Below are 26,465 nucleotides of genomic sequence, written 5' to 3'. Positions count from 1 at the left end.
TAGGCTGTTCTTCAGGACTGCTCATATGGGGTTGTGGGCGGATCGACGTGTGGATGATAGGGGGCGTGGTTGTGTGGTGAGCGGCGTGTACAGGTAGAGCGGAGATTGGAAGGTTTGTATTGGGAGGGGCGAGGCTCCGAGAAGAGCGGCGTGTTTGTATTGGCCGGGGTGGGGATGTGTGTGTTTCTATTGGTAGGGGGTGTGTTCGGCATAGACATGCGGGCGTGGTTACGCTTGTGATGTGTTGTTTGGGGAGGGACTGTACGTGTTTGGTATAGACAGGGGCGGGGATCTCCGCAGTCAGCTGTTCGGTGTCTCTCCGTTCGGTGTGTCTCCTCCGCTCGCTCCGCCCTCTCCGGTGCTTCCGCTCGCAGCTTCCCGAACCCGCCGGGTCAATGAGCCGTTTGCTCCGCCCAGCGTCGGGCCCGGGCCGATGGACACCAGCGACCTGTTTAGTAGCTGCAGAAAGGGCGACATCTACCGAGTGCGGTGAGCGGGGGGGAGGGGCGGCTGCTGGATGGGAAAGAGAGAGCTGACTCACAGGGGGTGGGAGTGACACAGTACTGGGGACGCATACTGGGGGGGTGACACAGTACTGGGGGGTGACATGGCACTGGGGGGGGGGGGTGACATGGCACTGGGGACACGTACTGGGGGGTGACATGGCACTGGGGGCAAGTACTGGGGGTGTGACACAGTACTGGGGGGTGACATGGCACTGGGGGCAAGTACTGGGGGTGTGACACAGTACTGGGGGGTGACATGGCACTGGGGACACGTACTGGGGGTTGACACGGGACTGGGGATATGTACTGGGGGTGACACGGCTCTGACGACACGTGCTGGGGGGGACACTGCACTGGGGATACGTACTGGGGGGTGACACGGCACTGAGGACACCTATTGGAGGGGACACGTACTGGGGAGTAACACGGTACAGGGGTCGCGTACTGGGGGGTGACACGGCACTGGGGACACAAACTGGGGGGGGGGGGTGACATGGCACTGGGGACATGTACTGGGGGGTGGGTGACATGGCACTGGGGACACCACACATGGGACATGTACTGGGGGGGTTGACAGCGCAATGGGGACATGTACTGGGGGGGGCTGACACTGCACTAGGGGGCTCGTACTGGGAGGCGACACGGCACTGAGGACACGTATTGGAGGGGACACGTACTGGGGAGTAACACGGTACAGGGGTCGCGTACTGGGGGGTGACATGGCACTGGGGACACAAACTGGGGGGGGGGGGTGACATGACACTGGGGACACGTACTGGGGGGTGGGTGACATGGCACTGGGGACACCACACATGGGACATGTACTGGGGGGGTGACAATGCAATGGGGACGCGTGCTGGGAGGTGTCCCCGCACTGGGGAAATGTACTAGGGGGGGGCTGACACTGCACTAGGGGGCACGTACTAGAGGGTGACACTGCACTGGGGACACGTACTGGGAGGTGACACCACAGTGAGAAAATAATGGGGGATGGGCACCACACTGGGGACACATTCTGGGGGTGACACCGCATTGGGGGCATGTACTGGGCGGGGGACACATACTGGGGGGAGTGGCTCACACTGCACTAAGGGGCGCGTACTGGGAGGTGACACCACACTGAGGAAATAACGGAGGAGGGGCACCGCACTGGGGACACATTCTGGGGGGGGGCACGTACTGGGGGTGACACTGCACTGGGAACACATACTGGGGGGGGGGTGACACTGCACTGGGGGGCATGTACTGGGAGGGGTGACGCCACACTGGGGCAGAGAGCTGAGTTACTGGGTCACTTAGTGGGGTCATACCACACAGCAGGAGCCTGGGACATACAGGGGCAATTATTGGGGGGGGGGGGTCACACTCCAGTTGTCTGAGGTTGTATAACAATGGAGGATATTGATAAATAAATCTAATAAGATTCACACCACGCTGGGGGTAATTTTTGAGGGTGACCCTATATTGGGGTGTAATACTTTTTCACTGGGGCAATTATTGCAGGGCACAGGGGTGAGTCCCTGGAGGACACACCGCATTTGACTTGGGTTTGAATTATTGGGGGTCATTGGGGGGTGGTGGGGGTTGGGAGGTTCACCGGCACCACGCCTCATTGGGGCAATTAGTGGGGTTCCCATAGGTTGGTAAAGAGCGTACTTCCCTGGGGGGGCACCCTGCCCTGACACACACAGAAGACTATTTCTGGATCTGACTTCAGACTTGGACCTCAGCTGGCAATTACCAGGACTGACCATAAAGAAACCTCCCTAGGGGGGGCATTTGCTGTGTGTCACCCCAATATTTGCACTGGAGTCTCTCTGGGCCAATTGCTGGGCTCATACCACCCCAGGATAAATCCTGTATAGAAGGGTCATGGGGTTTGCTCTGGATGACACCATTCCAGGGTAATATTAGGACCTTCTACCAGACAGGGGAACAGAGGGGACAATAGCTGGGCTCTCATTGGGTCACATGGGATGGTAATAGTCGGGTGTCCTTTATGTAATGCGGCCAGACTACATCCCCCATAATGCTCTGTTCTCCGGGACATGGTGTCCATTATCAGGTCACAGTGATCAGCGTGTTCCTCTCCTGGCCACCATCCAGAGTGTTATCGGAGGCAGGCGGTGACATAAAATCCCCGGTGGCGAGGTCTGCATTGACACCTCCTGCCCCGATATTGGCATCTGCCGCTCTTCCCGGCCTTCTCAGTTTTCTGTGACTTTAATGTTCTCTTTTTTTTTTTTCGTCTGCAGATACCTTGTGGAGCAGAGAGACGTGGAACTAAACGTCCGAGACAAGTGGGACAGTACTCCATTGTAGGTGCCCCCTTTATATTGGACTGTTTATACAGCATGCTCACAGTGAAAAGTAGAGGTGCACCAAATGGAAGTTTTGGTGCCGAAACTGACAGTTTAATAAAAAAAAAATATATATATATATATTAGTACTTGAGCTTTAATATCATGAATTTAAATGAATATGAATTTTTATTGTCAGACATTATTGGCACCTTTAGCGAAAGAAAAGCTCCTGAAAAATGCATCCCTTTAAATTCTATGTACAGTATCTCACAAAAGTAAGTACACCCCTCACATTTTTGTAAATATTTTATTATACCTTTTCATGTGACAACACTGAAGAAATGACACTTTGCTACAATGTAAAGCAGTGAGCGTACAGCTTGTATAACAGTGTAAATTTGCTGTCCCCTCAAAATATCTAAACAGCTGGCAACAAAAGTGAGTACACCCCTAAGTCATTTGTCCACATTGGGCCCAAAGTGTCAATATTTTGTGTGGCCACCATTATTTTCCAGCACTGCCTTAACCCTCTTGGGCATGGAGTTCACCAGAGCTTCACAGGTTGCCACTGGAGTCCTCTTTCCCCCTCCTCCATGATGACATCATGGAGCTGGTGGATGTTAGAGACCTTGCGCTCCTCCACCTTCCATTTGAGGATTTCCCTCAGATGCTTAATAGGGTTTAGGTCTGGGGACATGCTTGGCCAGTCCATCACCTTTACCCTCAGCTTCTTTAGCAAGACAGTGGTCGTCTTGGAGGTGTGTTTCGTTCGTTATCATGTTGGAATACTGCCCTGCGGCCCAGTCTCCAAAGGGAGGGGATCATGCTCTGCTTCAGTATGTCACAGTACTTGTTGGCATTCATGGTTCCCTCAATGAACTGCAGCTCCCCAGTGCCAGAAGCACTCATGCAGCCCCAGACCATGACACTCCCACCACCATGCTTGACTGTAGGCAAGACACACTTGTCTTTGTACTCCTCACCTGGTTGCCACCACACACGCTTGACTCCATCTGAACCAAATACTTTTATCTTGGTCTCATCAGACCACAGGACATGATTCCAGGAATCCATGTCCTTAGTCTGCTTGTCTTCAGCAAACTGTTTGCGGGCTTTCTTGTGCATCATCCTTAGAAGAGGCTTCATTCTGGGAAGACAGCCATGCAGACCAATTTTGATGCAGTGTGCGGCGTATGGTCTGAGCACTGACAGGCTGACCCCCCACCCCTTCAACCTCTGCAGCAATGCTGGCAGCACTCATACGTCTATTTCCCAAAGACAACCTCTGGATATGACGGTGAGAATGTGCCCTCAACTTCTTTGGTCGACCATGGCGAGGCCTGTACTGAGTGGAACCTGTCCTGGTAAACCTCTGTATGGTCTTGGCCACTGTGCATCAGGCATGCCTCCAAAGACGCCCGATAAATGCCAGCAAAAAAAACGCCCAGGTGGAGAGGAGCCACTACCCTGCTCTATTAATAATTATAAGAAAAATTATCTTTTTTTTTCTGGTTCTGAACATGCTACAGAGATGAAACTTCACAGGTACACTTTTTAGACCCCCCCCCCCCCCCAGACACTAAATCCAAAAAAAGTCATGCCTGCCTTCAAAAATGCCCGATAAATGCCTGCAAGAAAAACGCCCAGGTGGAGAGAAGCCATATACCTGTGCTACTAAAAATTATTAATTTAATTACTAATTCATAATTTTTTCTTGTTCAGGACCATTTTAATGGAAATTCGGATCACAAGTCGCTTCAAATAAGATAAGGAGGCGACTCCCATTGAAGTCTATGGGACAAGTCGGATACAAGTTGCCTCAAAGTAGTACAGGACCCTTTTCAGAAGTCGGAGAGACTTCAGTAGTGCCAATTAAGACGGCACTGATTGATTTACATTGCTTATGTTATATCAAGCGACTTGAGGGCACACAAGTCGCCTCACAAGTCGCGGCAGTGTGAATGGACTCTTAATGTTGTCACATGAAAAGATATAATAAAATATTTACAAAAATGTGAGGGGTGTACTGACTTTTGTGAGATACTGTATGTTTTCCCTCTGGCCCGCTGCGCTTCTGTTGTGGTGTTAAAAATCCTGCTTGCTGCATTTTTGGTCAGTCAAAGAAAAGTGCACCAAAAACACCTCCCCACACTCGTTTTGATGCAGTTTTTGAGCCCGATATTTTGGCCAATGCATAGCGGTATCAGCCGATACGCGCCAATATTTTTGTACATTAAAAAAAAAAAGGAATTTTTTTTTTCTTCACAGGTACTCTTGTGGAGGGATCCCAAACCCCTCCTCTGCACTTAAAATGCTGTCATTTTTTTTAATCTGGCGCTAGCACCCGAAAGTGATGTCATGACTTGCTCATTGCCCGGGTCTCCCGGTGGGGTGGGAGACTCGGGCGAGTCGTGGAAGGCGGCGGGAGGAGGGAGACGTCCCCTCCCGCTCCTTGTAATGACAGCCGAGCGGCTTCTCAGCCGCATCAGTTGTCATTACAAGACAGCCGACCGTCGGCTATGGACACCGGTTCCCAGGATGATGCCTCTAGCTGCAGGCATCACCCTGGTACAGCACTTTCCTGAAATATCGGTAATATCCGCATCCTCCGGGGCCGATTGCGCTATATCGGGGAAAGTGCAGATCGGCCCTCGATAAATCGGCTTTGCCGATAATCGGGCAATTTTATATAATATATTATAGCGACAATGCGGCTCTCAAGGGTGGAAATCTGCCAAGAGAATCTGTCACTCCTTCCATAAAAATCATAGATGCCTTTTTAGGGTTTGTCCCAAAACTGAGCTCCTCTCGTTGACTTGCTTTGTTTCACTTTGTCTTTCAGATATTACGCTTGTCTTTGCGGACATGAAGAACTGGTGCGGTACCTTTTAGCCAATGGTAAGGCCACATAACTTCCTCCTTAAGAGTCAAAAAATGAAATATAAACTCTAACCTTGCCTTCTGTTTTACCGGCTCCTCTCCTGTACTGAAATGGCTTGCTCTGCTTTCACTGCACACTGTGAGGTTCTCACAATGTGCATTAAAAGTCACAGGGCCAGCCTCGTTTCCCGGATGGAGGACATCCAGTATTAACTAGCTCTTTCCTCCCCCAACCTGACTGCCCCTGGCACCCTCCTCATTCCGTCATCGGATTTCAGTTCAATTATGGAGGCGCAGCATCACTTGTGAAAGGGTTTGCATGTAAATACAGCCTGTCTAGGAACACCTTCTCCTCCAGACTGACACCCCCACCCATCATGGCATTTTTTTGATAATTGCATAACTCCTCCCCCTTTGATTTCAGCTGGCAACCTATTCATATGAACCGATTGCAGAGTGTATGTTAAAGTATAACTAAATGCACAACTTTATTTTTGTAGCTTTGGATGGAGTGGAGAGGGATTAGAACCCCTGCCAGTATTGATTGCGGTCTGTGTCCCCGGTAGGGAGATTCACCCTCTCTATTTGTCATGTTTACCATTATCATTTAAAATGAAAGTAAAGGAAAATCACAAATTTTGGGTTGTCCCCAGAAAAGTAATGGAGCGTAAATCTTCCAATGGGAACAATAGTTCTGATTACCTGGGGGATCCCCAAGGAATTCCCTTAACTTACAGGGATTTCCTCTCACCTCCTGTTTGGCTATGGGATGGGAAGTGAAGGGAAGTCTCTGCAATGGGACATAGATGGCGGAAAAAGAAAGCTGATGGGGGTTATAACCCTCCCTTACTCCATTCAATATGAAAGAGAAAGTTTTCCCTATAGTTCTACTTTAAATGTTCCTCTGTTTAACCCTTAGTTTACGCTAATTAGCCCTAATAATGGGGACATGGGGGTCCCCAAGGAATTCCCTTAATTTACAGGGATTTCCTCTCACTTCCTGTTTGGCTATGGGACAGGAAGTGAAGGAAAATCTCAATGGAACACAAATGGTGAAATAAAATCAGAGAGGGGTTATAACCTTCTCTTGCTCCATCCAAATAGGAAAAAAAAATGTTTTGCCTATAGTCCAATTTTAAGTTATAGACATCCCGAAATCAGTTTGGGAAACGCAGTGCGATTCGCAAAATCAGATCGCATGGGTGCTCTGACTCTAGTGTGGACAAAAAAAGTCCTGCAAGAGTTTGGTGCGAATTCAGTACCATTTAAGCCATACCAATCCACGGCTCAAATCGCACCCCGGAGACATCGCATGTAATTCTCACAGGAACGTGCTGCGATTCCTGTGCGAATTACATGCAGTGCCCTGCACCGCATGGGTGTGAACCGGGGCTGATAGAAATGGTGAAGTCCACCTGATGTGCTATGTAGAGCTCCAAGATAACCCCTCTGTTGTTGAATCTTCCCTCCGAGTCATACTTCATGTGACATTTCAGAAGAGTTTTCACTCGTCTGGTTTGAACTGCTTTTGATAATTGCTGGTCCACTTCTGTACTTTGCAGAGCGTCCAGTTTGGTAACTGTGCATAGCATACCAGCCGCCCCCACCCCCCCACCCCACCCCGCACTGCTCCCCTACTGGAATCGCAGGACTGGCCGTCTTGTTTGATAGTCAGCGATCAACTGTCAGCCAAAAGTGACCTGGGCAGCTTTGCAGGCTCCCTACCAATTTTACAGGCACCCTCACCCCACCGCCACCCACGGCGGGTTCTGGGCACTCCTGTTCTATCAGGACGGCTTCCCACTGAGGAGATGGAGGAGCATTTGTTCCCCGATAGCCACTGTGATGAATGAACCCGGAAGTGACCAATTTTGTCACTTCCGGTTTCAGAGCAAGTGTTAATTTTGACATCAAAAGTTTTAATTAAATTAATTTTTTAATTTAGTCTTTTGACTAAAATGCCATTTTAGTTTTAGTCAAATTTTAAAATCGAATGGGCTTAGTTACATTTTAATGCATTATTTCTTTAGAACTGCCAAACATTATATACTCCTGGAGTAAAAATCTAGTAACACGTTTAGTATTTATGGTATTAAGGTTTGAACATGCGCTACAGACACAGATTTAGCCGTTGGGATATAAATTCAATTTAGTTTTAGTCATAGTCTTTTGCAGCCTCATCAGTGCACATCAGTGAAGGAGAAAAATGACCTGTTTGCAAGATTTTATAACAAACTATGAAAAAACTTTTTTTTTTTTTTTTCAAAATTTTCAGCCTTTTTTTGTTCAGCACATATAAAAAAACCCCAGTGGTTAATAAATACTAAAAAACTTAAAAAAAAATAAATAAAAAAATCTCTATTTGTGTGAAAAAATTGATAACAATTTCATTTGGGTGCAGTATAACATGACCGCGCAACTGTCATTTAAAATGTGACAGCACCGAAAGCTGAAAATTGGCCTGGGCATAAGTGCCCAGTAGGCAAGTGGTTACATAAATTAAGAATCCTAAAAAAAAAAAAAAAAATACCCCTTTCTCCACATGCAAATCCAAACACGTGCGTAGGCCCGGCACGCATATATAAACGGTGATTGCGCTGCACACACAAGGTATCGCCGCGTCAGAGTGAGAGCAATAATTCTAGGGCCATAATTCACAAATAACCCTAAACTGATAACCTTTAACGGCTTTTAAACGTCACCTATGGAGCTTTTTTGGTAGCGCAGATTGTGGCCCGAATATAAGCCGAGGCACCTAATTTTACCACAAAAAAGCGTGAAAACTTATTGACCCAAGTATAAGCCTAGGGTGGGAAATGCAGCAGCTACTGGACCCAACTGGACCACCACGAGACACAAAACAGGGGACTGCGGGCATGGTACAGGAGATGCGGGGCTGTGGGCATGGCACAGGAGATGGTTTAGGCATGGTACAGGAGATTGTTTAGGAGATTGTTCAGGAGATGGTATGGGCATGGCACAGGGGATGGTATGGGCATGGCACAGGGGATGGTACGGGCATGGCACAGGGGATGGTACAGGAAAATGTCCTGTATCATGCCTGCAGGGGCTGCAGAGGAGTCTCGCTTACCTGTCGGTGAGACCCCTTACATTTAAAAATGGTGGCGCCAACACATCACCGCGCATGTGCCGCCGATGCTCGGGAAAGCCCGTACACGTTCCGCTATTCCCGGGCAGATGACGCATGTGCGGTGACGTGTTGGTGCCATTTTTAGAAAGGTAAGTGAGACCGTGACTCGAGTATAAGCTAAGGAGGGCTTTTTCAGCATAAAAAAACATGCTGATAAAGTCGGCTTTTACTCGAGTATATAAGGTAATGGACGTTGGTCTGACAGTATTTTACTAGTACTTAGTGCACTCCAATAAGGAAGCAAAAGGTGTAATGGATCCTCACTGGGCGCATACTCCTCTACATGTTTCGCGGTTAAGTACTGCTTCTTTATTAGGAACGCTGTAGAAATGCTCTGAAATACAATAATAGAGTGCAAGTAATATACACAAAACTATATACAAGATACAGTGCCTTGCGCAAGTATTCGGCCCCCTTTTTTTTTTTTTTTTTTTATGACCTTTTGCCACATTTCAGGCTTCAAACATAAAGATATAAAACTGTAATTTTTTGTGAAGAATCAACGACAAGTGGGACACAGTCATGAAGTGGAATGAAATTTATTGGATATTTCAAACTTTTTTAACAAATAAAAAACTGAAAAATTGGGCTTGCAAAATTATTCAGCCCCCTTAAGTTAATACTTTGTAGCGCCACCTTTTGCTGCAATTACAGCTGCTCCTTGGGATGTTTAAAGCTTGGGAAATCTTTTTGTATCCAAATCCGGCTTTAAACTTCTCCACAACAGTATCTCGGACCTACAAGCAAAAAGAACAAAAAAAACAAAAAAAGGGCGCACCGACCTAGCGCATTATCCTCAATAAAAGGCTTTATTTATGTAACATTAAAAAATGGCTACTCACAGACGTAGATAAACATAAGGCGTGTCAAGCTGATTTGCTCAATTGTCCGTGTTTAGTCCATATAATCGTCCATGACCGATGAGATGACTGACGCGTTTCGAGGCATAGCCTCTTCCTCAGAGCCACTGAGGAAGAGGCTATGCCTCGAAACGCGTCAGTCATCTCATCGGTCATGGACGATTATATGGACTAAACACGGACAATTGAGCAAATCAGCTTGACACGCCTTATGTTTATCTACGTCTGTGAGTAGCCATTTTTTAATGTTACATAAATAAAGCCTTTTATTGAGGATAATGCGCTAGGTCGGTGCGCCCTTTTTTTGTTCTTTTTGCTTGTAGTACCGGTGGACGACCCCAGTCGGTTAAGGGCAGCAAGACAGTAGCCATCTAAGAAGCCATTTGTCAGTCCCGTGAAGAGTGTGGTTGAGGGGCTTGGATACCAAGCGCAGGAGAAGGGTGGTTTCACCTTATTGTTTTTTGGAGTATCTCGGACCTGCCTGGTGTGTTCCTTGTTCTTCATGATGCTCTCTGTGCTTTAAACGGACCTCTGAGACTATCACAGTGCAGGTGCATTTATACGGAGACTTGATTACACACAGGTGGATTCTATTTATCATCATTAGTCATTTAGGTCAACATTGGATCATTCAGAGATCCTCACTGAACTTCTGGAGAGAGTTTGCTGCACTGGAAGTAAAGGGGCTGAATATTTTGCACGCCCAATTTTTCAGTTTTTTTATTTGATTATTTAGTTTGAAATATCCAATTAATTTCGTTCCACTTCATGATTGTGTCCCACTTGTTGTGGATTCTTCACAAAAAATTACAGTTTTATATCTTTATGTTTGAAGCCTGAAATGTGACAAAAGGTTGCAAAGTTCAAGGGGGCCGAATACTTTCGCAAGGCACTGTGTATATATACCAATTGATAGATTACAATGCAGGGGGGGGGGGAGAAAAAGGGGGCATTGGTGCTTACCGTGAAAGACACACACACCCCCCTAGATCAGACAGTGGCTCCGCCAAAAGCTCCCCTACGGCGGATACGGGGGACGTTAATGGGTGGATGCTTTGATTCTGTGTAACAACTACAACAAAATATAAATATATATGCCGTAAATCCATGTTCAGATATTAATTCCCCCCCCCCCCCATACTCCTGAACATGGATTTACAGGATATATATTTATTAAAGTAAAGGACATACATTTTATTTGGATACAGCGTTGCACGACCGCGCAATTTTCAGTTAAAGTAATACAGTGCTGTATCGCAAAAAATTACCTGGTCATTAGGAGGTTAAAACCTTCTGGTCCAGAGGTGGTTAACTGACTTCATTTGCTGATAGAAGTCCATCCCTTTTGACCTATAGATGCATAAACAAAGATACTAAATGAAACAATGTTTCTTTGTGTCTTTCTGTACTAGGCGCTGAGCAATGTTGTTGAAAACATTGCAAGACTGCCTTTTTTTTTTGACCACTTCAACAGTCCAGACCTTTGTGTACTCAGCAATGCAGCTATGATTTGTTATGCCGTTTGGCCTGCCCCTGGGAAGACGTCACTGATGACGAAACTCATTGGGATTGGCAGTTACTGAGGACATCATGCTTGCTTAGCCGTCATTCACTGTGTTCCTTTCTCAGGAGCTGACAGTCTGCTGGTTTTTTCCTTGTTTGTGTCTGTTTACAACTCATCAAAGGTACTTTTTTTTTTAATATATTTTAAATAAAAGGACGTAACCTTCCTAGCGGTATTCCCGAGTGTGACTCGGGGTAAGATTTTAGAGCAAAAAGCGGTAACCCCGAGTCACACTCGGGGTAGCGCTAGGAAGATCGCTGGATGCTGGAAGAGGTTTTACTTACCTTTTCTCCGGGATCCAGCAAAGACTGCGAGCGGTATGCGGCGGCGGAGCTCTCTCCCGATCGTCTGCGAGCCCCGGCTTCCGTCTCTGGCGACGTGACGTCCGCCGGGGGGTGGAACCGGCGGCAAATTCGAATGTAAAACACACCAAACACACTGATACCGTTCAAAATAAAAAAAAAATCACATTACATTGCCCCCCAGTGCCCTTTCCTGCAGTTTTACTGTACTTTTTATGTAAATATATGTATATGTGTGTGTATATATATATATATATATATATATATATATATAATATAATATACATAATTCCTGTGAATGAGCAGCCCAAACCAACTGTATACATTATATATATATATATATATATATATAATAAATGTATACAGTTGGTTTGGGCTGCTCATTCACAAGAATTACATGCAAAATAATGGTACCGCTTTCAGCACCTAAAATCCAAAAGAATCATACCGCCAGGGAGGTTAAATGTTAGCAGGCTTCACTGTGCTTGTTAATTTTTTTTATTCCTGATCCATTTGGAGCTGCTGCTGAGCAGCCACTGCCTATCCCTGATGCCGGGTTATTTTGTGCTTTTATGACCATTATGGCGCTTTTCCACTGCATAGAACCGTACCGGCTCGGCACGCTTTTGTGCTTTTCCACTGCGGTACCGCATGGTATAGGGTCGGAACGGTTCGGTACGGTACGGTATAGGTTTGCTTTTCCACTGCATGGAACCAAACGGTACGGTATGGTACGGCTCTGAAAAAACAGTACCTACTCGATTGTGGTTCCAACAGGTACCAAACTGGTACCATATCCCACAATCCTTTGCATGCAGTCACTACTAGCCACTGATTGGTCAGAGAATCACACCCACCCTGTTGTTATCCCACCCACTTAACTTTAGTACTACTTTAGTGGAAAAGCAAACCTATACCGTACCGTACCGAACCGTTCCGACACTATACCATGCGGTACCGCAGTGGAAAAGCAAGCAGGGCCAAGTAGAGCTGAGCCGGTACTTGCAGTGGAAAAGTGCCATTAGAAGCGTATGCTAAGTGTTGGTGCTTGGTTGTTGATTTCATCAATCAGCGTTACTTATACACTTTTTTTGCACTTTATGGACACTTTTGTTTAATATTGAAAAGGACTTTTTTCATTGAAAGGACTTTTTTATGTTCATCTAACACTGGAATTTTCATCTATTTCATTATATCACTTTCGTATGATTGATTTTTTTCAATTATATATCTTGCTCACAATTTATTTACTGCATGTTTAGTTGTTTTGATGCCACATTATTTACCATATGATTATTCATGATTGTACTATTAAGATATAGCGCCGCTTCTTATTTTTATTGATCGTTTACAGCTGGTATCACAGTTGGTTAAGTGGCTGCTTAAATTTTCATTCTTTTTACTTGACCTAGCGCGGAATTTTTCCTGTTTTTTTTCCTGTTTTTTTCCTGTTTTTCCTGTTTTTTTCTTTTTTATGATTCATCAGAGCTGAATTGCCGTGTACTTTGACAGGGGGGATCCCGGCAGCAGGGCAGAAGGATTAAATGTACTAGATATGCCCTGCATACACTGATGATGTTTTTTGGGGCATGTCTAGCACACTTGGAGTCTGCAACTAGTTAAATGTCGGGGGTGATCTGCTTGATGATTTCTCTGTTTTATAAATGGGTTTATGTATTTATTGGCTATGGCTTTTCACAGGGCTTTTTTTTAGCCTAAACTTGGTGGAACTCAGTTCCACCACCTTTGGCTCAGGCCCTCTGTTCCCTGCTCATTACTATCACTTGTAAACACAGAGGTCTGGCTTCTGTGTTTACAAGTGACAGCTTGTCTCCCAACGGCTTCCATAGATGTGATCTCCTTAGCGGTTCTCACTGAGTGCAGGATGGGGACAAGGGAGATGCAGGTGCCCGAGGTGCAGTGCGGATGCCGACACTCCTATTGGATGATCTCCCTGCAAGTGAGAGAGGAGGAGCCACCCACAGTGTGCAGAGAGGTACTAGAGAAGAAGAGGGGTGAATGTGAGATGTGGATGGGGGATGCAGAGGTAAGCAGCTGTGGAAGAAGGCTGCGCTCTGTGTAGCCCACCCCTGAACTCTGTACTCTGTGTGTAGCGCACTCCCGAACTCTGCACATAGAGCACCCCTGAACTCTGTACTCTGTGTGTAGCGCACTCCCGAACTCTGCACATAGAGCACCCCTGAACTCTGTACTCTGTGTGTAGCGCACTCCCGAACTCTGCACATAGAGCACCCCTGAACTCTGTACTCTGTGTAGCGCACTCCCAAACTCTGCACATAGAGCACCCCTGAACACTGTACTCTGTGTGTAGCGCACTCCCAAACTCTGCACATAGAGCACCCCTGAACACTGTACTCTGTGTGTAGTGCACTCCCGAACTCTGCACATAGAGCACCCCTGAACTCTGCACTCTGTGTAGCGCACTCCCGAACTCTGCACATAGAGCACCCCCGAACTCTGCACTCTGTGTAGCGCACTCCCGAACTCTGCACCTAGAGCACCCCTGAACTCTGCACTCTGTGTTTAACCCCACCACATTCTGCACTCTGTACATAATGTACCCCTGGTATTTAATGCCCCTTTAGGACCCTCCCACTGTTATTGAAATTTGACCATACCCACTGTTTGATGCAGTTTGTCGGGTGTATGTGTCGGGGGGGGGGGGGGGGGGGTTTGAGGGGGTCGGGGTTGAGTTCCTGCACCTATTTTCCTGAGAAAAAAAGACCTGGCTTTTCAGGCCATAAACCATGTTTTTTTTCCTCAAATATTCTACTCTGAGCGTTCTCGTTTTTGAAGGTGTGTGTTTATTTTGCAGGTGCCCGGTGTGAGGCGAACACATTTGATGGGGAGCGTTGTTTGTACGGTGCGCTGAGCGACCCCATCCGCAGATTGCTAAAAGAATACAAGCGAATCACAGCCAAGTGTATGCAGAGAGATTATTACGATGACTTCTTACAGAGGTATGCGGAGCCTTTGGACCAGCAATCTGAATATCCCAAGTAAAACTGTAATTGTCAGAAAACATTTTCCCAGCCCACTTGCCAGCCTGCAAAAAACAAACAAATTATCCCTGTCCAACAATCCATGTTAAGAGGGCTTAGTTTTCACACGTTTGCAAATATGTGGAAGCCGCAGTGCCCACGTCAAGGCTCCCCAGTGTACTTCGGTCCTAACTCTATAGATTTGAGTCTCCAAGTTAGAGCACATATAGCAGTGGATAAATTTAAGGCAGGTTTGTTTGGAGGGAACCTACACCTCCCTGAAGGTGCAGGAACACATTAGAAGCCCAGCAAAAGCACAATGGCAGCTGAAGACATCTAATGTGTCTCCACACCAAATACAGTGAACAAACTATATTTTAAGGTTGGCAGCCAACTCCATTTATGACCACTTCCCGAAAACCAATGTACCTGTACGTGAGCTTGCAGGACTGGTTGTACTGGGATGATATGCTGCAGCTGCAGGCATGAACCCGGTGCTGTTTTTTAGAGCCGCCAGTTGGCTTTCAGGAGATAACAGCCGATGTGGCTCAGCAGCCGCCCGGCCGTTATCCCAGCGAGATGGAGGGGATGTACCCCCCCACCCCCCCCCCCTCCCACCACCTTCCACCGCTCTGCCCGGGTCTCCTGTCCCACCAGGAGACCCGAGCAACCAGCCGGCTGTTCCGCCGACTGGTTGGAGTCCCGAACAAAGCCGGGTTCGGCTTTGATCGGGTGTCCAATGTAGTAACCTGTAAGCGACGTCACTTCTGGTTTACTCGGCTCCTAACGGCTTTGAAAAAAACTGTCAGTATTCAAAAATGCCAATTTAGGTGTTTTAAAATACTTTGAAGTGCAGTGGAGGGGTTTGGGGTCTTTTAGACCCCCAATCCCTCCATAAAGAGCACCTGTCACTGCCTATTACTGTCACAAGGGATGTTTACATTGCTTGTGACAGCTATAAAAGTGATCAGATTTTTCATTTATTTTTTTAAAAAACTGTACTAAAAATAAAAAATTAAAATAAATAGGAAAAAAAATACATTTTAAAGCGCCTCGGTCGCTGTGAGCTTGCGCACGAAGGAAAACGCATACGTAAGTTGTGCCCGCAAATTAAAACGGTGTTCCAATCACACGTGAGGTATCGCAGCGATTGCTAGAGCAATAATTCTAGAAAGACTTATGCTGTAACTCTAAACTGGTAACCGTTAAAATTTTTTAAAGCATCACCAATGGAGATTTTTAAGTACTGTAGTTTGTCGCCATTCCACGGGTGTGCGCAATTTTAAACTGTAACATGTTGGGTGTCTTATTTACTCAGCGTCACATCTTTCACAATATACAAAAGATAAATAGATAGCTATAGATATACAGAATATTGAGGACTGTGACTTGCTGAAGCAGAGCATGATCCCCTCCCTTCGGAGACTGAGCCGCAGGGCAGTATTCCAACATAACGACCCCAAACACACCACGTTTTTTTTTTTTTTTTTGCGCTATAAACAAAACAGGCCAACAATTTTTGAAAAAAATATATATATTTTTTTACTTTCTGCCTAATAAAACCTGTTGAAAATCAAATTTCTTCATTTAGTTTAGGCCAATTTGTATTCTACTACATTTTTTCGGGGGTAAAAAAATCACAATAAGCATATATTGATTGGTTTGCGCAAAAGTTATAGCATTCACAAACTATGAGAGATTTTTTAATTTATTTTTTAGTAATGGTAGTCACTAGTTATTGACTAGTAATAGCGGCAAATAGAGCTTTCTTTTGGTGGTATTTGATCACCTCTGGGTATTTTTTTTTAATTTTTTGCACTGTAAACAAAAGACAACTGACAATTTTTAGAAAAAACAAACCATATTTTCAACTTCTTTAAAACCTATCCAATAAAAAAAATGTAAAAAAATCAAATTTCATTGATTTTAGGCCAATATGTATTCTGATTACATATTTTTGGTAAACAAAATCCTATTAAGCGTATATTGATTGGTTATAACGTCTTCAAACTATGGGATATATTTATGGAATTTGTATTTATTTTTTACTAGTAATGGCTGTGATCACCAACTTATTTGCGGGACTGCAGTTATTACGGCGAAAAAAATCGAACACTGACACTTTTGACACTAATACAGTGATCTGTACTAAAAATTTGCACTGTCACTGTAATAATGACACTGGCTGGGAAGGGGTTAACTGTGCACCTAAACAGTGTTTTAGTGTAGTGGGGGAGGTGCTTTTACTAGGGGAAGACATGGATCCATGTCCCTGATTTGCAGGAACACAGGATCAATGCCTTCCTTACCAACAGAATGGCAATCTGCCTTGTTTACAAAGAGAGACTGCCGCTCTGCCTGGGCACTGAATGATCAGCGGGTGCCAGCGGACATCGAGTTAGCGGGACCCGCTAATCGGCTTCCGCTGTGTACAGTGACAGCAGAAGCGAGTCGCCATCGGAGCGCACTCATGCCTACTACCCGGAAGTGCATGATCGTGTGTGTATATATGCATTTCCATATCTGCTAAAATATGGGCAGTCAGGCGAAGCTGTACCCAAATAAAGTTTTTTGCCCCCCCCCCACAAATAGAGCTTTCCTTTGGCGGTATTTGATCACCTCTCTGGTTTTTATTTTTTTGCGCTAGAAAAAAAGGTCGACTAATTTTGAAAAAAAAAATATATATTTTAATTTTGGCTATAAAACATATTCAATAAAAAAAAAAATGTAAAAAATCAAATTTCTTCATCAATTTAAGCTAATATGTATTCTGCTACGTATTTTTAGTAAAAAAAAAATCCCAATAAGCGTATATTGATTGGTTTATGCCAAACGTATGTCTACAAACTATGTGATATATCTTTTTGAATTTTTATTTATTTTTACTAGTAATGGGGGTGATCAACGATTTTTGGCGGGGACCTCGACATTGCGGTGGACAAATCTTACACTAAGTGAAGCTTTTTGGGAACCAGTGACCCCAATACAGTGATCAGTCCTAAAAAAAACTTACTGTTACTGTACTAATGACACTGGAAGGGAAGGGGTTAACATCGAGGACCATCAAAGGATTAAATGTGTTCCCTGGGAGTGCTTTCTAACTGTGGGGGGGAGAGGTCTCTGACTGGAGGAAGATGGAGATCCGTGTTCCTGCTTAGCTGGAACACAAGGTCTCCATCTTCTCCTCTCACGGAACGGCGGTCTGCCTTGTTTACATAGGTAGACCGCCATTCTGCCTCTCCTGAGAGCGATCGGCGGATATCGCGTCAGCTGGACCCGCTGTTTGGCTTCCACTGTGTCCAATCGCAGCGGGTCGCCGGCGGCGCATGCCCCAGACCCAGTGCACAAAATCATGTACAGGTACGTGTTTTTTTTTTTTTTTTTTTTTGCGCAGGAGGGCTGCCCTGCCACAGTAAATCTGCGTGGGGTGGTCCATAACTGGTTAATATGTAAAAATATATGTTCTCTAAATATGCTCATGGTTTTGCTCTTCTTTTTTTTTTTTATTTTTAGGCTTCTTGAGCAAGGCTCCTACAGTGACACTATGTTCCTGGTCCACGGGATGTCATTCTGTGCTCACCGCTGCGTCCTTGGCGCTCGAAGCCCATACTTTGCTGAAATGTTTGAAACCAAGTGGAAGGGGAAGAATATGATTGCTCTCAAACATCCGCTGGTAAGACGTTAAGCCAAAAAAAGAAAAAGCAAGAAGTATGTGTGTGTGCTTGCTTTTGTAGCACAATGATTAGTAGTATTGACAGCAGAATATTTGTTTTTACTGTGCAATACTGTTTAACAGCCAGTAGATGTCACCCTACACCATTTGGTTATTTGCAGAAGAGCAATATTGTGTGTTGCCTTTTTTTTTTTTTTTTTTCTTTTTTGGAACGAAGGGTCAAAATCAGTGGCGGCTGGTGCTCCATGGGCCGAGGGGGCTGCAGACGGACCACACCATACCCCCCCCCCCCCAGGACCACACCAGGCCACGCACCATATCCCCCCCCCCCCCCCCAGACCACACCAGGACAGGACCCCCGCTCACTCCCCCTGCCTGGATATCTGCAGCAGGCGGTGGCTTCAGCTTCTTCCTCCTGTCTTCTGCATCTCCTCCCTCCCTCCCTGGCATGGCTTCTCCTTTCGGCCAATCGGGAAACGGGTCTCAAGACCCGCTTCCTGACTGGCCAGGAGGAGGATCTGTGTGACAATAGCAAATTTTCATTCGCTATTGTCGCACAGCTGGGTGGGCTCACTGCGCCCCGAGCCCACCCTTTGTTTTAGCCTATTAGAGCCTCTGGCTCTAATCAGATGGCTAGAAAAAAAAAAAGCCCCATTGAAGTCCATGCGTCCGGCGCCCCGCAGGTAGATTAGCAGGCCGAACGCATAGATTGGGGGGGGGGGTGCGGCGCCCCTGCGCCCCCAATGCACCAGCCGCCACTGGTCAAAATTCTGAATAAAACCTAACTCCATGTCTGCTTTCACTTAAAATAGTTCATTTTGGCCAAGCTGGCTCAGTTTAACGATTTCCTTTACTAGAAGATGCACCTGCCGTCAGCACTGTTTAAGCTGTATTCAGCATCCGCTACATACGGTATACAGCCCTGTGTTTCAGCAGGGGTATGGGGACTTCCCGTCTGCTGCCAGAATTAAGTTGAGTTGCGCTGCTCAGCCATTCAGAGGAAGCTTTGTGTTTTTGTTTTGCTTGGGTTTTTTTTTTTTTTCCTTTTTTTTTTTTTTTTTTTTTTTTAACCAATGAATACAAGGCTTCCATTGAATGGCTGAGATGGAGAGGTGGGTGAATGACGTCAAAATTTCCACCTAAGCCAGTCTGAGGAAGCCTTGTATTCATTGGTAAAAAAAATACAAAGCTGCCTTTGAATGGTTGTGCGATCGTCCTAAAACTCATTTTCTTCCAACAGCCGACAGGAAGTCCCTGTACCTCTTATAATGTATATAGCTGATGGCACATACAGTTTTTACATTGCTGACAGCAGCCGCAGCAATTAGTAGGAATTGGTTGATTTAAGCCAGTTGGCCCAATCCAGCTATTTTAAAGTGGTTGTAAGCCCTTACATATACCCAGTGAAGTGACTGGCCTCAGGTGATACACAGAGATTAAACAAATCCTCCTACATAAGTACCTGTTTATCTGCAGTTTTCTCTTCTCTACAGCCACTCAGTCCAAAATGTAAAGCTTGACTGAGCTGTCAGAAAGCAGGGGGCGGAGCGCTGAAGATACTCAGTGAGGAATGCTGGTTGGAGGGAAGGAACAATCCCCCCCCCCCCCCTTCCCCAGCTCACTGAGGGATTATTTAGGGATGGGAGGAGAGACCATCCCAGGTCCAACCATCCCTGGCGGTTACCCGCGTTCACCCCAAAAAAACACCTGGAGGGGGGGGGGGGGAGACTGTATTTAACCTTCCCTGGTGCGGGGAACCTCGCCACCGAAGTAGGGGAGCTGTCAGCCAAGGGCCTGCTGCGACTTAGACCCAAGCCCTGTCTTATTGCGACCCTTCATTCACTTTTGGAGCACTGGATTTTGTTAACACTTAACTGTTTATATGAACTTTTTTTTGCATTAAAGCACTTTGTGGACTGTTTCATGGATTTTCTTTTATTACTTGCACATATTTTTAAATTGAAAACTTCTTTTTCTTTTTCACTTGTTTGATTATTACAGTGGTATTATGCACTTTCTAATACTGTAACACAGTATTTGCTTTTTTTGCTTTATATATATATATATATATACATATGTGGTTTTACTGGGGGTGTGTGTATATACCGGGTGATCTTGTTTTTTCTGGTGGAGGTTTTTGGAGATCAATATCAAGTGCTGGTTTTGTTGCTACTATCAATCCCTAACATTCTATATTGGACTTCATCCAATGGATTGTTGTCTATTGAATCACTAATTATACACTGTGGACTGTCACCCTTATTTATAAATATTTATAATTATTTAATATTTGCATAAGACCCCGTTCACACTGGGGCGACTTCTCAGGTGACCTGGTCACCTGAGAAGTCGCGGTGGGTTGCCTGCCATAGATTAGCACAGGACCCGTTCTAATAGGAGCGACACAAGTCGCTCCAACTTAGAAAAAGGGTCCTGTACTACTTTGGAGCGACCTGCATTGACTTCAATGATATGAAGTCCGTGCAGGTCGCTCCGAGGTCGCGGTGCGAGCTGTGCACCGCGACTTCACAGGTCGCCCCGGCAAGTCGGGTCGCCCCTATGTGAACCGGCTCTTAGTCACATATATTTATTTGTATTTATATATTTTTGCACCTTATCTGCAATTCTATTTGATTTACGTACTCACTTATGCACTTTATATCTATTATATACTTCTCTGGTTTTATTCAAGTGTATTTTGGTTGAGCGCAACTTTATATTTAGAAATATTTATTTTATATCACAGCAACATAGAAGCTCATTGGTTACTATGCACAGCTGCAACAGATTCTGCATGCTCCCCCCGAGAAACAAAATCAGAAAGGTGCGCAGTGTGTTTTATATTAAAGACAACACACTTTGTGGAGCCTGCTCCTGTGTAAGGCAAAACATTTAAATACTTCAAATAGTTGACCACTTTGCTTTAAGGTACAAACGGATCATAAATTGTAAATGGCAATTTAAACTGTCGCTTTACCTGTATTCTTATACAAAACACTCCCTGTTCTGTGTCACCAGGAGGCATTCAAGGTTGCTGCAAATTGATGGTGGCTTCTGTCATGCAATTTAAATTTGTCTTTTCTGATTCCAGATAAATCCAGCAGCTTTTGGCTCCATTCTTCAATACCTGTACACAGGTAGGTGAATAAAAAGTATTCTTGATGGATGTAAGGCCCCTTTGCACACTGAGCCTCTGTTCTTTTGCTAAACCCATTGCATTGCGCCAACCCCCCCTTCCTTCCCCACCTCTTTTACATTACTTAAAAGGGGAAAGCTAAATAGACTTTCTCAGCAAGTAAAAATGTAAGCAGCAATTTTTTTTTTTTTAATTCTGTTCTGTGAGTAAGAACATGTAACAAATCTAAAACGAAAGGTTATACCAACTTGGCTACAAAGGTGGAAATGCACTTTACTTTTTAAAAAAAAATAAAATAAATAACGTAACATTGCAATTAAAGTGTTACTAAACCCACAACAATGAAATCAATCTCTATATGCAGTAAAGCATGCTTGTTATACTCACTATGGAACCTAAGGGGTTAATCCCCTGCATTGTGTAAAAAGGATATTTGATCCTGTCTTCTCTGATTCCCCTCCCCTAACCATCTCCTGATAAGACAGAACCTTTGGAGTCACTCTGCACATGCTCAGTTTGGTGTGTAACGCTGGATAGTTTTTTTTTTTTTTTTTTTTCTTGGGTGGGTGCATGTGATCGGCACAGAACCAACCAGCAGTGTCTAGACAAAGGGTCAGGGGGTCTTGCAGCCTCATAGGGCGGTCGGAGTAGAATGAAAACTCCTACAAGCTTTAACCAGACACTGATAGAAGTCACAAGACTGCTATATACTGCTGATGAGAAAAGGTGTTTAGCAGTTTATATTTACTAAAATAATTGCATTTCCATGTTCTGTGTAAGGTGGGAGATCAGATATAGTGAATGCAGGCTCCTGGGTTTAGTAACAGTTTAGCTTGTTGGGTGTAGTGTTTGGTGTTTCCTAGAGGTGGCGCTGTTTCTTAGAACTTCTCTGTTGCTGTGTGTCTGTTCAGGGCGCATGGACATCGACGTGGAGTACGTGGAGGATTGCAAAAGGTTGGCTAAGCAATGTCGGCTGCAGGACCTCATTGAGGAGCTGGAGGAGAAATGTAAAAAGGTCTATGAATTTGGTAGGTTTATTCCAGAATATAGCTGAATAACTGGATTTGAAAAGCGGGAGTAGCTAGTAGTAGTAGTATGAATAAACACCTGAAATGGTATAATATACAGTATGACTTTAATGATAAAAGGTGGAAAGGTGGAGCCTTATTTATTTATTTTTTTTTTACAGTAGAAGTAATGACAAAACTTTTTTTTTTTTTTCCTAATTGTGGATATAGTAAGGGAGGGTTATAAACCCTGTTGGGTTTTGTTTGGCCATTTGTGTCCAATTGCAGAGATTTTCCTTCACTTCCTGTCCCATAGCCACAAAAGGAAGTGAGAGAATCCCTGGTTGTCACCAGAACCTAGTGTCCCCATTGGAAGATTTCCCCTCTATTCTTGTTCTGGTGATAGCCCAAAATTTGTAGTTTTCTTTCACTTTCACTAATGATGGTAAACAGGACATACAGAGAGGGTGAATTTTGCTAATGTGGACACAGACAGCAATATGAACATGACAGGGTTTCTTATCCAAAAAAAAAAAAAGTCTTGCCCTTTTTAGATATAATTCAAAAGTCATCCCTGAGCTCTTTGTAAAATTGACAAAAAAGATCCCCAGCCAGACGTCTTGAGTTTACAAATCTTTATTGCTGATAAAATTTAGACCATCGGAAGGTAAAAAGTAGTCAAACACATTTTGGGGGCCAGGCTATCCCCTTAATCAGGGCTTGGAACAGAACTGAGCATCCCATAGGTCTCTAAAGGCTCCAGGATAATGCTCTCTACCAGAGAGGTGTAGGCATTGTTACCCGGGTCACGGCACCAATATGTTGTAATATATATATATATATATATATATATATATATATATATATATATATATATATATATATATATATATATATATATATATATATATATATATATATATATATATATATATATATATATATATAAATCTTTCCCAGAGAAATTGCATTTATTGGATAACAGAGGTACAGACAGGGTAGATGACTGGATACTTGGAATATTCATGCAATTATCAGACGCCTTCAGAAAACCCAATTTTCCCTTTCATCACTCGGCCAAAATAACCGTAATTAGCCTACAAGAAGCACTGAAAATCACTATCCATGTGCGCTAGGCAATATCGCTTACAATTTTTTTAGGACCTTACCCTGGAGCCTTTTTGTAATGAGTCTATAGGAAACTCTGTTTTTTGGTTCTTTCCCCAGCCCCGATGAAGGGGATTGTCTGCCTCCGAAACATGTTAGACATTGTTGTCCCTCCTGTGGTCTAAATTTTATTAATATTAAATGTTTTATGGGCTCTTTAAAGGAGAAGTCCAGGCAAAACCTAACTAACGCTAAACCTGCTCTGTGCCACATTCTAAACCTAATCTATCTAACCCTGTAAAGCAAAAATCGCTGTACTTGCCTATTCAGCAGCCGGTCCGGTCTCCAGCAACGGAAGCTCTGTGCAGGAGAGGACTGACAACATGTTTGAATGAATGGGGAAGTGACGTCACCCATACACTTACTATGGGAGTTCCGTTGTTGAGTTCCTGTCCTGCGCACGCTGCCGCTGACAGCTCCGAGTGGGATCGGATCGGCTGCAGAATAGGTAAGTACAGTGATTTTTGCTTTCCAGGGTTAGATAGAATAGGTTTAGAATGGGGCACAGAGCAGGTTTGGTGTTAGGTTATCCCTGGACTTATCCTTTAAAAGGAGCAGCTGGTGCTCCCTTTGTTTTTTTTTTTCTTTGTTTTTTTGATTATTTACTTGAATTCCTTAGTGAAGGCCTTGGCCCATTTGGGGGACCATGTTTTGTGGTAGAGCTACCAGTGTTTAGTCATTAAGCCTAACCAACCATCTTGAATCTTAAGCCCCATACACACGCAACGATTATCGGCCTACCGATCGTCCATCTTTTGTCCAGTGTGTTGTTTTGTTGGTTGGAATGTGCTCTAGACTGCACACGAATTTTCTCGCCCAACAAAATTCTATTTCAGAAGTGATGTCATGTGTTGGTTTGCTTTCTTTGTGTTCCATTTTTCTCTGAGTATGCCCAGTCTTCCTCTTTAGATTTTTCCCTGTCGAAATCTGTACTGACTGCACGAAAATCGGCCGTTGTGTTGACGGCCAACAAAAATTTTATAGCCTGCACACCAGATTTTTTTCGGCAGAAAAGTCAGAGTTGGTTGTCGGAAGCATCATACTAACAAGCCGAAAATCGGCAGATCGGTCGTCGGACAAAAATTCCCGGCCAATTTTCGACGCGTGTGTACGGGGCTTTAGTCCAATGCTTCGTATCTACTTGCTTTTGGAAAAGTGACCTAGGCTGAGATGATGTCGCCAGTCTGCTGCAGACAGAAGGAAGCATTTTGTCAGTCTCCTCTTCCACCAGTAAACAGATTGTAACATTGTAACTTTGTAGCAAGTCACAGGGTGAAAGGCTGCAACAGGGGCTGATTTATGTCAAACATTTTGTAAACAAAACCCAAAATAGAATCCAGATGGCAACCCGGTATCATCCAAATGCAATAATGTTTATTGGTTACAAGATATAAGTAAATCATAAATGCTTTTACGTGTTTCAGCCATCAGGTCTTAAAGCGGTGTTCCAGCTGGGGAAATAAAAGTAAGTCAGCAGCTACAAATAGTGTAGCTGCTGACTTTTAATATTAGGACACTTGCCTGTCCTGGAATCCAGTGATGTTGGCACCCCTTGCCTATCCATTCATCGGCTCCCGGTGCAGGCGCCGGCATCTTCGCTAAGGGAAAGCGACCGTTTCCTACTGCGCATGTGCGTGAGTCGCGCTGCGCTTTCTGAATGGTCCTGTTGTCTTCTGGGGTACAAAAATTCAGCCCAGCGCTCACTCCGAATGGGGAGACTGGCGTGCTGCTCTCCTCAGGCAGGGAACTCCAATACGGGTACATAGAAAAGAAAAAAAAAAAAGCTCTGAGGAAGGGGGCCTGACCCCCGAAACGCGTTAGCGGTCCTGACTGAAGGACTTGTTCCAGTTCACACATGGTGGATTCTTGTAACATGTTTTTATCTCTACGTCTGTGAGTATGCATTTGGCATTTTTTATTAAATAATTTGCAACATTGACCACGGGTAATGCACTAGGTGTTTGCGCCTCCTCTTTTTTTCTTTTTCTTTTCTGTTGTCTTCTGGGACCTGTGCGTCTCCCAGAAGGCAGCCGGGGGAGGGAGTAAAGAGGAGCCGGAAATTTCGTAGATCACTGCACAATGATTGCGGCGATTTTACCCGAAGTGGGAGCAGGTACCTGGATTTGACAGGTATCCGCTCCCCCCCAACAAACGGTGACAAAATGTGGCAGAGATGGGGGGGGGGGGGGGGGAACCAAACAAACGGCACTTCCACTTTTTGGGTGGAGCTCTGCTTTCATCCTAGCGTTTTGTGAACACAGCTAATAAAAGCACAAGCATCGGGATTTAAATGATTTGTGTTCTTTTTAAGGTAGTATCTCAGTCCTGGAAGTTGATGATGGTCCTGGATGAGCAAGCACAATAATTTCAGTGAATTGCAAATGAGGTGACTGCCAATAATTGGAAAATCACCCCTTGCAGTGGTCACATACAAATGTGACATTTAGAAGAATGCAAGGCAGTGCCTTGTATAATTTCTAATATGCACACATTGACTTTTTGAAAAAAAAAAAAAATACAGTGGGTAATTTGTCTGTTGACTTGCATTTCAATGTAACCATTGCTCTTTGAAAGGGTAAATTCATCCAAAGTTATGCCTGGAGATGCTAAAACTGTGTGTTCTAATCTCCTTTTACTGCATTCTTGTTTTATCATACATGTACGGCCTGCATTGAGTGGGACCCCCTAGAACGCTTTGTGTCAGTTTACAAACTCAGTGCAGGTGGTGCCTTGGTCAGTTCAAATCCCCCAACCATAGCACTACCTGCACTGAGTTAGCATGTTCTCCCTGTGCCTGCATTGGTTGCCTCCAGGTATTCTGGTTTCCTCCCACACTCCTCCAAAGACATGCTGGTGGGTAATTGGTTCTTGTCTAAATAGGCCCTAATGAATGTGAGTTAGGGACTTTAGATTG

General features: G+C 44.8%; 1 protein-coding gene across 1 annotated transcript in view; it reads left to right on the top strand.

Annotated features, from left to right (window-relative positions):
- Positions 1–253: 253 nt before the first annotated feature.
- Positions 254–26,465, top strand: part of ABTB1 (ankyrin repeat and BTB domain containing 1) — a 65,840-nt gene continuing 39,628 nt past the window's right edge. Inside the window, exons 1-7 of the mRNA XM_082265180.1 lie at positions 254–489; positions 2,762–2,824; positions 5,652–5,707; positions 14,403–14,547; positions 18,082–18,241; positions 21,333–21,378; positions 22,289–22,405. Of these exons, the coding sequence (XP_082121306.1) occupies positions 434–489; positions 2,762–2,824; positions 5,652–5,707; positions 14,403–14,547; positions 18,082–18,241; positions 21,333–21,378; positions 22,289–22,405 (643 nt within the window). The 5' untranslated portion in view covers positions 254–433. The remainder of the gene's footprint in view (positions 490–2,761; positions 2,825–5,651; positions 5,708–14,402; positions 14,548–18,081; positions 18,242–21,332; positions 21,379–22,288; positions 22,406–26,465) is intronic.

The sequence above is a fragment of the Pelophylax lessonae genome (assembly GCF_965119305.1).
Source record: "Pelophylax lessonae genome assembly, chromosome: 8".
Classification (NCBI taxonomy): Eukaryota; Metazoa; Chordata; class Amphibia; order Anura; family Ranidae; genus Pelophylax; species Pelophylax lessonae.
The sequence above is the reverse complement of the archived record's forward strand: the minus strand, read 5'-3'. Positions and strand labels throughout refer to the sequence as shown.